At 52.6% G+C, this 13,940-nt stretch overlaps 1 protein-coding gene across 1 annotated transcript; it reads left to right on the top strand.

Moving 5' to 3' along the window:
• Positions 1 to 1,276: 1,276 nt before the first annotated feature.
• On the top strand, positions 1,277 to 13,747 carry CAMK1G (calcium/calmodulin dependent protein kinase IG). The gene is made up of 13 exons (XM_068173005.1): positions 1,277 to 1,465; positions 5,030 to 5,146; positions 6,708 to 6,836; positions 7,093 to 7,167; positions 7,747 to 7,885; positions 7,981 to 8,104; positions 8,609 to 8,684; positions 9,132 to 9,244; positions 10,078 to 10,156; positions 10,589 to 10,676; positions 11,121 to 11,668; positions 12,077 to 12,193; positions 13,155 to 13,747. Exons 2-12 carry the CDS (start codon positions 5,055 to 5,057, stop codon positions 12,168 to 12,170), a joined length of 1,557 nt encoding a protein of 518 aa, XP_068029106.1. The 5' UTR covers positions 1,277 to 1,465; positions 5,030 to 5,054; the 3' UTR covers positions 12,171 to 12,193; positions 13,155 to 13,747.
• Positions 13,748 to 13,940: the final 193 nt, after the last annotated feature.

The following is a 13,940-nucleotide window of genomic DNA, read 5'->3' as shown; positions in this document are numbered from 1 at the left end:
CCAGCAGGGCCCTGCTGCCGTGGGGCTCTGGCTGTGGCGTTGTGACACCGTTTACAGCGGGTTCTGCGGGGGCAAGGCAAGGCTGGGCACCCAGCGCTGGCTGGCACAGCCGCCTCTCCCCAGACAGCGCCGGGGGCTGGCACGTCAGAGCTTCCCTCTGTGCTCCTCACCTCTGCCTCGAGCTCCTCCAAACCATCCCAGGATGGCTGGGAACCCCCCCAAAAAACCCCTATAAACCCCTGCAAAAAAACCCTAATAAACCCCTCTAATAAACCCCCCTAAACTCCCCTAATAAACCCCCTAAATAAACCCAAATAAACTCCCCTAATAAAGCCCCCTAATAAACCAAATAAACCCCAATAAACTCCCCTAATATACCTCTCTAAAAACCCAATAACCCCAATTAGCCCCCCTAATAAAGCCTCTGACATCACTCTGACCCTGGTGTCTCCCCCAGCTCCACAGGTGCGGACTGGCTCCCCCTCACTCCACAGGTGCGGCCTTACAGTGGCTTTCAAGGTAAAATCCATGCAAATTCCACCCAAACCTTGCACTAAAGGAAAGCTGGAGACCCACATCCAGGAATCCTGACCAAAATCCCCCAGATTTTGGGGGAATTCCGAGAGATGGACCAGCAAAGACAGGAACAACACCCAAGAGCCTTTGCCTTGGAACCAAGCTACTGAGGGAAAATATATTGAGAAAAAAAGTGTGATTTTCGAGTATTGCCTCAGACCTGATTTATTCCTGACATAAAACTAAACTCCACAATGATATGGACTTTTTCCATGCATTATTCTAGATGGCAGTGTAAATCAGCTGAGAATGCAGTCAGTAAAGTTGTTAATGCCAGCTCTAAAAATCCCACACCATAGAAAAGATTCAAAGAATTATTAATATTTCCTCTATTCATATGTGCTGTGCTTGAGCAGGCACTTACAGGGAGGTTTTGAAAGTCAAAATAGAGTCATTGTGTGGGGTAAAATAGCCCCAGATTCCGGGCATAGAGATTAACCTGTGCCCAATGATTGTTCTCCACGGGTTTGTGCCATTCAGAGACGGTGAGGAGCATCCCCTGCCAGCGCTGGAGCTCCTGCTGGGACACCCTGTCCCAGCCCGGGCAGTCCCACAGCGCTCCCAGCCCATGCCCAGGAAATGGGGGCGGTTTCCCAGCCCCAGGAGCCGTCGGTGTGAGGAAGGCAGGCTCTGTTTGCACTGCAGCCGGGGATGTCTCAGCCCCAGCCCGAGCAGCGGGAGGAGCGGCTGCTGCACGCCGAGCTCCAGCCCTGAGCCTGCTGGCACCTGGGGCTCCCAGCCCTGCTGCATTATCCCCGTGCCCCTGGTGGCTCCCTGGTTACCATCTCGGCTCCATCTCCTCCTCCTCCTCCTCCTGAGCTCTAATCCCCGCAGACTCGGCGCTGAGCGCGAGCAGCCAACAGGAGTTGCTTTGTCCGTGCTGTCTTGGGTAAGCAAAAATATTCTTTCCTCGCGAGCCATTTGCTGTTCCTGCTCTTGCCGTGAAGCAGGTGGGACCCCTGCTCACCTGCTTTGCTTTAAATTGGTTTTACCCTGTAGCAGGGGAACACCAGAGGACTTCTCCTCCGTAGTATCCTCCAGCACTCGTGTTGTATTCAGCGGTTTCGTAGAAAGCTGCCTCTGACATTTTGCATCCAAAGTATTGTAGGGAATCTGGGATATTTGGAATGAAAATGGAGATTTTGCATGTGTTGCCCAAGTTGCCTTGGAATGGATGGCGTGGTGGGGGGATACGGGAGCTTTGATGTGGGTTTGTTTTTAATGGCGAGCTCGTGGTTTCAATTTCTTGTTCTTTTGTCCCTGAACACAGAGGCTGCCCTGGCACTTCATTCATTCATTCATTCATTCTTTCATTCATTCATTCATTCACATGCAGATTTGCTTGCTTTGCTGTATTTTTTTTTTTTTTAATCAAAGCCCTTTGAATTTGTATTCTCATTTTTTCCCTATAAACTTCTAATTCCAAAGGCAAACCCCTGAAAGCTGCATGTCTGTTCCCTCTGCACATGGAAGTTTGTCATGAGACCATTAATCATGACTTACAATCATTCTGCTAATGCAGAGCATCCATTCAGAAGCAGGGTCTGGCTGCAGATGGATTTGTTGCTGTGGGATGTAGAAGCAGAACAGATTTCCTCTGGAAAGATTTAGGCAAGGTCATAATAACATCCCTGCACTCTGAGCAGTGTCGAGCTGGATCAGACAGAGCAGAGCAGTTTGTTGGCTCAGGCTGGAGGAGAGCCCATAGGTCAGACATTGATATCACACTTGTTTATTACCCTCTGTCTATGACACAAACTCAGCTGAAGCCCTGCGTGCTGCTGTGTTTGTTATGCTGGGGCAGGGGGAAGCTCCACAAATCAAAGCTGGGTTGTGCACTTCACTCTCAGCTCCAGAGGGTCTCACCTGCATCACTTAATGAGCTTTTCAATTATGCCATGGCACCCTGGCACACCGGTGTGAGGAGGTGAACGGGCACAAGGGCACCACAGCCCCTTGTTGGGATCAAGGGTTAAAAGAATGTGAATTATTTAAATAATTATTTAAACTAATGGGAATTCCAAGTGCCCATGGGTGCCCTCTGTGTGCATCCCAAGGCTGGGGCTGGGTTCTGTCCACAGGCCCAGCTGGACGGGGTCAGGGTGGAGCTGACAGGGGAAGGAGGGCACCACAGGGGCAGGAGTGTGCAGGTGGGCACAGAGCAGGGCAGGAAATCTGCCAGTCCCAGCACCAGGGGTTTGCCCAACTTCTGCCATGGTCCCACTCCTGTGGGAAGTTTCTCCAGCTGAGAGAGTCCATCCACAAACCCAGGGCTGGGCAGCAACAGTGGGAAAGGTGAGGGCACTGGGAAGCGCACGGGGTGCCCAGAGCAGCTGTGGCTGCCCCTGGATCCCTGGCAGTGTCCCAGGGCAGGCTGGACAGGCTTTGGAGCAGCCTGGGATAGTGGGAAGTGTCCCTGCCCATGGCTGGGGTGGCACTGGATGGACTTCGAGGTCCCTTCCCACCCAAACCTATCTGGGGGTTTGGGATTGTTGCACCAGAGCTTGAATAAATAACAAAAGATAAACAACAAACTCATCAAGCATTGCACTGCTGCCAAGTGCAACAGGTGATGCAAGCAGAGTGAGAGACAAAGGTGAGCTCCCAGAGACCCAGGGAATTCCCATTCTCCTGACCCCAGAATCCTGGCTGCACCAAGAGGCCGCTGTGTCCTGCACCCACCCCGGGGCAAGCTCTTCCCTTGCACCAAAAGAGGAAAAGCCACGGGGAAGGAGCAGAGTGGGCAAGTGTCCATCACCTGAGCACTTCTGGGATCCCAGGACAGCTGGGGTTGGAAGGGATCATTCCCTTCCACCCCCTGCCATGGGCAGCTTTCCATCTCAGGAGCTCAAACATTCCAATATTTTGCTCCCAGAATAGCAGCATTTACTCCCTTTCCTCACAGAGAGGCGAGGGCAGGCAGGAAATGACTTGCTGCTGATGGCACAGGAAAAGTGAGAAAGCAGGAAATCAGCTCCACGTGCAGGGAGTGAGAGCTGCTCCTGCAGCCTGTCCCCAGCACCAGGTGACAGCAGGAGCAGCTCTGAGACGGGCACATGATTCACAGAGAATGAGGAAAACATGACACTACCTTCCCTTGGGAGCAAAATCCCCTTTAAAAAAGGCAACCTGTTGAATTCACAAGGAATTAAACATCAAAATGCTCCGGGAATGGAGCTGAAATGAGCCAGGATTGGGCCAACTGAACCCTTGGGCTTGGATGGGCCAAATTCTCAGAAGGGAGTGTCCATCACCCACTGTCCCCCAGAGCTGGGGACGGTCACCTCTGCCCAGCGCAGGAGGGTATCTCCACCCTGTGCCCTCTGTCCCACAGAGCTGGGCCCAACCAGGACGTGCTTCAGCACAGGAGCCCAAAATGCCACTTGTCCCCAGGGCCAGGCTGACCTACTTGGGTTTTCTATTATCATCTCTTTTCACCTCATGTTCTCTGGCTGACAGCAGCCAGGGAGAGGAATGGGGAGTTCCTCTCAGTTTTCCCTGTCACTCAGCACCACCCTGCCAGGCCTGATATTTATTTAGAGTGGATAAAACTCACCTGCCATCACCAGCTCAATGTCTCTGCCAGCAAACTCTCTTTCTGTGACAGTCCAGGTCTGTAGATTTGGGATGGGCAGATGACTGCAAAGAAAACGTTATTTAGGAACTTAAAATAATTGGCAGAAAGTTTTTTACTGATTGATCAGTATTTTTGTGAAGGACTTTTGACCTTCCCTGATTTCAAAGGGCAAGATAAGGCTGGGCTTTAGAAGGAGCTGTATTTCTGTGAGTTACACAGGCATCAGAAAGAGGTAAATAAAGATCAAGTTCATGAGGCCTTTGGTGATTTTATGGACTGAAGGCTTCAACTGTTTACAATTGAGTCAATTTTGGTTTCAATAATGTTAAATTAACCTTTAAAAATTGTGTCAAGGAGCTGAAAACCCTGCAAACGTGCTAATTAAGGAGATAAAGTAGGTTCAGGAGGAATCCAATATCTAAGCAGTCTCTCATGAAAAAAGACCTTTCAGCTCTTTCTCTGCTTTAATACTTCTGCCTTTTCCAAAGGGATAAAAAACATCCATGAAAGCTTTTGCTTTGTCTTCTGAAGGCTCAGCTGTGTCCCACAGCCCTTGGCTCCCTTCCTGCCCTGGGCAGGGGATGCTCCCCACTCCCAGGGATGCTCCCCACTCCCAGGGATGCTCCCCCCTCCCAGGGATGCTCCCTGCTGCCCAGGGTCACTTTTATATCTATTTTCCCCTTGTCTCCAGGTTCCTGACTCAGGTTCCAGTGTCCCTCCAGTCCCCACACCGATGCCATGATGAGCTCTAAGGGGTTTGGGGAGCATTTCACAGCCCCCAGGCCCTGGTCAGCTCTGATTCCAGCTGTGACTGAGGGGTCCTGGGCTCCTACAAACACAGACCATGCCAGTGACCTCTCCTCCTCCTCCTCCCAGCGTTCCTGCTTCCACTCTGGAGGAGATGGGGCGCAAGGAGGAGGATGGCAGCGGCTCCTGGAAGAAGCAGACCAGCAACATCCGCAAAACCTTCATCTTCATGGAGGCCCTGGGATCGTGAGTACAGCGCTGTGCCCAGGGCAGGAGCAGCCCCAGACCGGCTCCCCAGGCCCTCCTGGCCCTGGCCAATGTCCCAGGGACCGGCTGCTCTGGGGCAGGCGAGGAACAGCCGAGGGGTGCCCAGGATGCTGCTGCTGCTGCTCCCACTCCTGGCTCAGCCTTCCCAAACAGCAGCAGCCCCCCAGCCCCGGGCACAGCTCCAGGTGCCCTCTGCCCCCCCTCCAGCCCCTCTGAGCCCGAGGGAACCTCTCTTGCACGGGGAGGTTTTTGCCCCTCTCCTGCTGCTCCTGCTGCTGCAAGGTCGGGGCTGGCAGGCAGAGAATGACAATAACAAGTTGTATATTTAGCTCAGGAACCCTGACTCAGTTGGGGAATGAAACAAAAACAAGGATGTTGGAGTCGTACAATCCTTCACTGTGCGTTAACAGCTTCATTTGCCTATTCATGGGGATGAGACAACAAAACATTTCCAAGGTTGTGGGGGAGGAATTGAATTACCTCCACCAGCAAGTTCTGTCATGGACAAATTTTCTGTGACTTCTGAGCCCATGAGAAAGCTCCCAAAGAAGCAGCTACTCCAAATTCTGTGCCTTGTCAGCCTCAGAGATTAATTGAATTATCCAGCAGCTTTCGCTAAAGGAATGAGGTTAGAAAAAGCTTTGTTCTCTCCTAGCCCACTTGTTGATTCATCATTTTTAATAAGGGGCATAATTATTATAAACTGTTTGGGACAGAGATGTCGAACAGATGCCCCAGCAGCTGATTTGTAGGTTGTTCATTTCCTACTATTGCCTTAATAGGAAAATTTAGCACTAGAAATTGGGATTTTTCCCACATGCATTGCTTCAGCTCTCTGAAGAATTGAAATGAAGATCTGGGACTTAAAGCCACCTCAAAGTTGTTATCACTTTCCCCCAGGCTCCACAGCACTGCCCTTCCTTGCCCTGCCCTCAGCTCCCTGCAGGGCTTTGCAGACTCACAGCAAGTCCCATTTAACGGCCCCCAATTAAGGAGCTGCTTCATTAAGGTTTGATGAGGATTAGTGAGGACTGGCCTGGCCCGGTGTCACTGTCACTGCCCCAGCCTCGTGCTCAGCTCGCCAGGACAAAGCTGTAACAGGATTGGGGGTTTTAGGCAGGTTATAAATACCTGCTGCTGCTCGGGGTGAGAAGACACTCACTGTCACTTTGTCCCCGAGGGGACACAGGGACAGCAGCCTCTGCAGGCAGGAGAACGAGCAGAGGCTGAGATGAAAGATTAACTGGGCTTCTCCTGCTGTTTTGCATTTTAGATGTGCAGAATGTTGGGTGGCACAACCCACACTGCGGCTCCATGGTGGGCTGTGCAGAATTAACTTTGTCTCTACAGAAAAAAAATGTGGGGTTTTAGTTACATTGCCTTGAACACCCTGCGTTTGGGGCTGCTCCAGTGCAGTTCCAGCTTTAGAGTCAGCATCCACATAAAGTTCCCACCGCATTGTTTTCTGTGCTGTTTCCCCTCAGTGAGTCCCTCCCGTTCCCAGCACCCACTGAAATGCAGCTTCTCCCCCTCTCTGCAGAGGTGCCTTCTCAGAAGTTTTCCTGGTGAAGCAGAAAAGCACTGGCAAGCTCTTCGCTCTGAAATGCATCAAGAAGTCTCCTCTCAACAGGGACAGCAGCCTGGAGAATGAAATAGCAGTGCTGAAAAAGTGAGTGGGACAGTCCAAGGAGCATTCCTGATGTGCTGGGCACTTCAAAGAAAGGGTCTGGTGCCCCCACTGATGGTGCCTGGTGCTCCAAAAGGAATTGGATGGGCATCAGTGATCCTCTGCCACACAGGGGGAGGGACAGCAGCCCCAGAACGCCCTAGTGAACTGTCCCTGGTGATTAAAGCAAGATTACTGCCGGGTTTTCCCCCTTCTGTCCTTGCCAGGATTTGTTTCTGACCCACATTTGCCTTTGCAGGATAAAGCATGAAAACATCGTGACTTTGGAAGATATTTATGAGAGCACAACCCACTTCTACCTGGTCATGCAGCTGTGAGTACCAGCAGAGCCATTTCTTTGGGGCCACAGAGGAGGGACAGGGCAGGAGCAGGGCATGTGTGGGATTTCAGCACCGGCCTGGACACTCCTTGTGGCCCCTTGGCCCATCCCCATTCTAACAGCAGCTTTCTGAACCACGGTTTGGATCTATTTATGCAAATTCCTCACAGTTTAGCGGGGCAGAGACAGAAGTATTTCTAATTAAAGCTGTGCCATGCAGGGTTTCTAGAAACGGAATGGGCACCGTGTCAGCAGCAGGGAACAGCTCTGAGCACCCGGCTGCTGCTGCTTAACTGCAGGTTTAGTAAAGAGCAAAACCCTCTAGCCCCTTGTGGAGTGGAGCCTGAGGCAGGGCTGGGTACCTGCAGCTCAGCCCTAGCAGGACTTGGCTCACAGCCTCACCCAAATTGCCCAGGTTTACCAGCAATGCCACCTGGCAGCCTGGCATTGCACCCAGGAGCACCCATCAGCCTCAGCCTCCCAAAAACTGCTGAGAAAGGACCTGGAACTCAGCACAAAAGCTATGTTTGCGTTTTTCCCAGTCCTTTTCTTTCTAAGCTGCCCTCTCCACAGGGTGTCTGGGGGAGAGCTGTTTGACAGGATCTTGGAGCGGGGCGTTTACACGGAGAAGGACGCGAGCCTGGTGATCCACCAGGTGCTGACAGCTGTCAAATACCTCCACGAGAACGGCATCGTGCACCGGGACCTCAAGGTGAGCCCTGCCCCTGTCCCCACCTCCCTGCTCTGCCCCATGTCCCCCTGCTCCTCTTTGCCATTTTCCTGCCACAAATGTCACTGTGTTCACAGCCTGAGAACCTGCTGTACCTCACCCCCGAGGAGAACTCCAAAATCATGATCACGGATTTCGGGCTGTCGAAAATGGAGCAGAACGGGATCATGTCCACGGCCTGTGGGACTCCAGGATACGTGGGTGAGCCAAAGGGCAGCAGTGGGCTTGTGCTGGTGGATTTCCTGAAGAAGAGGTGGTGCACATCCAGGACATTGCCTGGAAGAGGGAAAGAAATACATCGATCTGTTGATAACAACATGGGATTCACAGATGCAATGCACAGACCGTATAAACTATAGTCCTGTAGGGACTGAAAAATCTCAATATTTTAAAAATGGAAAGAAAAGGGTAATTTCAAGGGCAATATATTTATTGAAAAAAATTTGTAAAAATTATTTTAATGCAATGGGATTGTGTTTAATTCCCACCAGACTGCATTGGCTGGAAGCAGCTCTGTGGTTAAACCTCAGCATGCAGGCAGAGATTGTCTGTGGTTCTTTCTATATAATGGCATAAAAAAGATACAAAAACCGCAGACCAATTCAGCTGGGAAATGGGGCTGTGACTGGCTGAGACTCCTGCTTCCCCCAGCGCTGGATAATTCATCACTGCTCAGAACTGCCCTTTGGTTTTGCTGTCCTGCAGCCCCCGAAGTGCTGGCCCAGAAGCCCTACAGCAAGGCCGTGGACTGCTGGTCCATCGGGGTCATCACCTACATCCTGTGAGTACCAGCAGGCAGCAGCATCCCGCTCCTTTCCCTTTTTCTGTGGAGCACAGCACCGAATTCCTCCCAAGCACAGGGATTAAAGGGAGTGCAGGAGCAGAGATGAAAGGAATCCCACCTGCTCTGTTCTGTGCCTCATCCTATGCTTTGTTTTTCTCCAGTTCCCTACAAATACCATTCCATCTTCCCGAGTACTTTTTGTTTCATTTCCTCCCACACTGCTCAGCTTGGTGCCAGCTGTGGCTTTGTCCTCTCGCTGCTGCAGTGGAGTTTTTAACTCTTTTGTGCAGCCTTGCTGATCCCCTGAGCAGAGAGGGACAGCGGAGGGGGCAGGGCTTGTCACCGCTGCCACTCCTCACTCGCGTGGGCTGTGGAGGAGCCTGTGCCCACTCTGTCCACTCTGTGCTGGCACTGAGGGGCCCCTGGCTCTCTGCTCTGTTCCAGGCTCTGTGGGTACCCTCCTTTCTATGAGGAAACCGAATCCAAACTCTTTGAGAAGATTAAGGAAGGCTACTACGAGTTTGAGTCGCCGTTTTGGGACGATATCTCCGAGTCAGGTAATGACAGGGATAGATGGCACTGGATCAGCTTTGAGGCTCCCTCCAACCCAAACCATTCTGTGATTCTGGAAGAAGGGAAACTCTGCGGTTTTTTCCCACTCTTTTCCTCTGTCCTGTCACTTCACCAGCCCAAGCTGCTCGTGGAGCTGCCCTGTGCACAGCTCACTGCAAGCAGCATCCCCACGGCTTATTTCAACATCAATCTTTTATACAAACAAACAAACCTAGCAGGGGGTGTGCTGGGGTTTAATAACAAACATCACAATCCTCCCTGCAAGAAAAACAAAGGGGAAAAAAAAGAGGAGAGATCTAAAAGCTCTTCAGGGCAACTTCTAAATCTGCTCAGTTTTCACTTTGTGGTTTCTAGAGCTATTTTTTAGGTGAATAATTCAACTCCACCTCACACAATCTAAGAGTGAACTTTGGTACATCCAGAGTTGATATTTTTTCATCTGAAGCCTGTCACTATAAGGATTTTCTTTTATTGGAGTAATCACAGAATTATTAAGGTTGGAAAAGATCTCCAAGGTCAAGTCCAGCCTTTGACTGAATCCCACCAAGTACCATCTACTCATTTTTTGAGCACTTCCAGGGACGGTGACGCCAGCACTGCCCTGGCCAGCCCCTTCCAGTGCCTGAGCACTCTTTCAGTGAAGGAATTTTTCCCAAAATCCAACCTGAACCTCCCGTGGTGCAGCGACACAAACCCCTTCTCCTCAGGGCTGACCTCTGTGCTGCTCATCCAGCAGCATTCCCCCTGTTCTGCTAGGATCAGCTCTGGAAGAAGGAGACAATAACCCCTCTCTGCTTTTTCCCCCTTTCCCAAACAGCCAAGGACTTCATCCGGCATTTACTGGAGAAGAACCCGAGCGCGAGGTTCACCTGCGAGGAGGCCCTGCGGCACCCGTGGTGAGCTCGGGGTGGCCACGGGGGTCGTGCAGCCCCAGGTGTCACTCCGTGTGCTCGCTGTGCTCCGTGGGAGCAGGAGCAGGAGTGTCCCCGGAACAGGAGTGTCCCCCACCCCGTCATGAGCGTCATGAACGTCAGCGCCTCCCCCGCGCTCCGGGCTGGCTCCTTCTTGTGTGCAAAGAAAGCAAACCATGAATAATTAAAGATGCAATTTGTGCATATTTGCCTCCACAAACAGAGGCAGAGGAGAAATCCCACCCTGAGCTTTCCCAGGCTTTGAAGTGTGTGTTTGTGTTACATTTTGTTGCTGTTTTTCCTTTGGGTTTAATTATTGCTGATTGAACGTACAAAGCAGTTCAGTGCTTCCAGAATGTGGAATGCCTTACAAATGCCATCTGCCTACAAGCCCATTTTCTTCTCTTCCATCTGCAGGATTAATGGAAATACAGCCCTTCACCGTGACATCTACCCATCTGTCAGTGCTCAGATCCAGAAAAACTTTGCAAAGAGCAAATGGAGGGTAAGTGGCTGCTGCCAGGAGCCCACAGCCATTTCACCAACAAATACCAGTTGCTGTCAGCCAGCACTGAGCAGGGCTTCAGCTGGGTGGGTGAGCACCCAGAACCTGGGATCCTCCAAAGCTGGAATTGCCTGCAGTCAATGTTTACAGGGTGTTTGCAGCAATGTTCCCTGCTGCAAAGTGAGATTCACCCCAAACATGGAGCTACAGGGGCTCCCCAGGAGAGCAGAGGGCAGGGGGTCATTTCCAGCTGTTGCCCATTTTCCTTGGCTGGAAGCAGCTGTGAACTCCAAACACACCCGATGGAAAAGGTGGTGTTGATGGCAGGAATGTGCCCATCCCAAACAGCCAGTGCAGACAGCGCTGTGCCGGGTGTCACCTGGGGGGGGACAGCGTGTCCTGGCATCACCAGCTGCTCACCGGGGCTTTTGTCTCCCTCCCCAGCAAGCCTTCAACGCTGCGGCCGTCGTGCACCACATGAAGAAGCTGCACATGAGCGGCCACGGGGCGGCCGAGGGCTCTGTCCCTGCCACAGAGACCTCAGAGCCCCCCAGGCCCAGCAGCGCCACGGGGACCCCCCCGCCAGCAGTGCCAAGTGATGACAAGGACACAGCTCAGGGGCCCTCTCAGGGGAACCCAAACCCTCCCAAACCCCCTCAGCCCCAACGGGACACGGGAATGGGGGAGGAAAAGCTGCCAAGCCCCCTGGAGGAGGGACCCCTGCCCAGGGACAGCAGCCTGGCCCTGCCAGACACCCCCAGCCCCCCGGAGGAGGGACCCCTGCCCAGGGACAGCAGCCTGGCCCTGCCGGACACCCCCAGCCCCCCGGAGGAGGGACCCCTGCCCAGGGACAGCAGCCTGGCCCTGCCGGACACCCACAGCCCCCCGGGTAGGAGCTCCTGTGGCTGCAGCCCCTCCTGTGTGGGCCATGAGAAGACAAAGGCGTCCTCCTGCTCCGAGACAGTGCTGCTCAAAAAGTCTTCAAAATCCCAGTAGGTATCCAGTCATTCCCATTAACTTCCAGCAAATGGAAGGAGACGCCTGGCACAGGAGTTGTGGCCAGGTGGAGGGAGAAGGGGAGGGATGAGCCAGTGCTTGGTTTGGCTGGAAGCTGTGCCCAGCCCAGGCTCTGCTGGGTGTCCCAGCACGGGCTGAGCAGGGTGCCCAGGCTGGGTGGCACAGCTCCCATGGACTGGAGCACGCTGGTGTTCCACAAGAGTTACCAGTGGCTCAAGCTGCTGGTGCTGAGAGACCAGACCCTGCCTTGGCTGCAGGGACTGCACCCAGCCCTGCTCTGACAGCTGATATTCTCTACATTGACACCACAATTCCCCTGCAGAATGAGCCTAAATAATTGCTGTTTCTCTTCTTTCTGTTCCCTTTCACCCATTCCCAACCAGTCATTTCAAGTCGGAGGTTCTTGTCCCAATGAAAACCAGTAAACACTCGTCTCACTGTGGCACTGGGCAAACTGGAGTTTGTTTGATCATGTGATGGAGACAGCCACGTGGTCAGAGGTGAGTGTCCTGCAGTCCAATCTTCAGCCGCTCTTAATTAATCCAATTAGGGCAGGCAAAAGGGAAAGGCACAAATAGCACAGTGACTGTACATGAAGTAAACGAAGCCAGGATTTTTGCAGGAGAAAAAGCCTTTCACCAAAGCACCTCTCCAGCCATGACTCAGCTCTCAGCTTCCACCAGGGCCGGGCCCCTGACTCACAATCCAACTTTTACATCTCACCGAGGCTGCCCAGGAACGTGAGAGAGGGAGCCTAGCGTGGGTTTGTCATACCAAGCTCTGCAAGGATTCCAAGCTATTCATGGGAAAAACAGTGATGCAAACCTGTCCCTCAGCTGGGATTAGGGCTTTTCAGCCGGGTCTCAGCTGTGGCCACAAGCAAAGGGCTGGCAAGAGCTGCAGCTCCAGGGCTCAGCACAGGCAGCTCGTCTCTTTCCCAGATTTGGCCCGGGCAGGCTCGAATGTCTCTGTGAGCAGAGCAGAGCCCAGAGATGCTCATTTTGTAAAGCAAAGTAAAATAATGCAAGTTGGATCCTGTTTGACCGCAGCTTGGCTCAATCCTGTTATCATTTGCACCACTTTGTGTGTGAGCAGCGAGAAGCTTTGCTGTTGGATGCTGCTCTGAGGAATGTCCCAAAGGTGAGCTCCTGCTGGCAGAGCTCTCCTCAAAGCGACATCAAGTGAGCTCCCTCCTCTCATTGCTGTGCCAGTCTCTGCTGATGGGGTTCTTTGATCAGGACTGCGAAGCACAGCGGATTAACAGCAGAGACAAATGCGAGTTAGAGCCATGCAGACTCCAACGAGGCCGGTTCCAGCAGTCAGAGCTGTCACTGCCCTTTGGAGGAGCCACAAAGGGGTCCGAGCTGTGCCTGCCCCACCGCGGCTCATTAGCAGCACGTTCTGCAGGGAGCAGGGCAGTGAAACAAAGCCAGTCCTCACCTGGAATTCTCTCTCTTGCAGAACCAGAAGGGCTCTTTTTTCTGCACTTCAGAGCCAGAGACCAGCAGAGTGAGCAGGAAAGGAGGCTCTGCCCTGCCAGCAGCTCTGGGGAGCAGTGACCAGCTGGGGCCAGGGGCACAGCAGTGCCAGGACCCATCCCTGCAGTCTGCTCGGGGTGTTTCTGGATCATTCCAGCTGGGAGGAGGCGAGGGAAGGCCTGAGGCCCCTGCTTCCACACCCAGTGTACATTACCATAGGGCATCATCAGTGCTACCAGCTTGTTTCCTGCTCCTCTTTAGCTGTCAATGCACAAACGCCCTGCACAACATCAGCCCCACAAACCAAAGCCATGCAGAGCTTTACTCCCGTGGCAGCTCCGCTGTTTTTACAACCCTCACCCTCTCCTCTCCTCGGGTTTGGTTAGTCCCAGGCTTTGGCTCTCTGGAGTTCAGCTGCCCGGGCTGCTCAGCCCTCAGTGCAGCTGCAAGGGGAGAGAGAACCTGCTAGAAACCTCCCTGAGTGTGACAATACCGCAGCAAGGGCTGAGCTCCCCTTCCAAGGCTGTAATTGCACAATGAACACTGGCTTAATAAAGCTGAGATTTGTTTTGTAAAGGTCTCTTGGTTAATTCATAGAAATCTGACATGGAAATGGTCTGTTAAGTCCCTCCTAAAGCTTTCCCTGTGCATCTCAGATCTGCTCCCACTGGTGTTTTTCTGGCAAAATGTTCTGTGGAAAATAAGCAGATTGTGGCAGAAAATCAAACAAGACATCTGACTTCACCTTCAACTATGAGCCTGTGTTTCT

The sequence above is a fragment of the Anomalospiza imberbis genome, chromosome 26, assembly GCF_031753505.1.
Source record: "Anomalospiza imberbis isolate Cuckoo-Finch-1a 21T00152 chromosome 26, ASM3175350v1, whole genome shotgun sequence".
NCBI classification, from domain to species: domain Eukaryota; kingdom Metazoa; phylum Chordata; class Aves; order Passeriformes; family Viduidae; genus Anomalospiza; species Anomalospiza imberbis.
This window is presented reverse-complemented; position numbering and strand designations above follow the sequence as displayed.

Bases quoted from the DNA above. Each gene is read 5' to 3' on its own strand.
- CAMK1G (XM_068173005.1), top strand. From the start codon at position 5,055: ATGGGGCGCAAGGAGGAGGATGGCAGCGGCTCCTGGAAGAAGCAGACC. The intron at 6,837-7,092 runs GTGAGTGGGACA...TTGCCTTTGCAG, and splicing joins GAAATAGCAGTGCTGAAAAA to GATAAAGCATGAAAACATCG. The intron at 8,105-8,608 runs GTGAGCCAAAGG...GCTGTCCTGCAG, and splicing joins TGGGACTCCAGGATACGTGG to CCCCCGAAGTGCTGGCCCAG.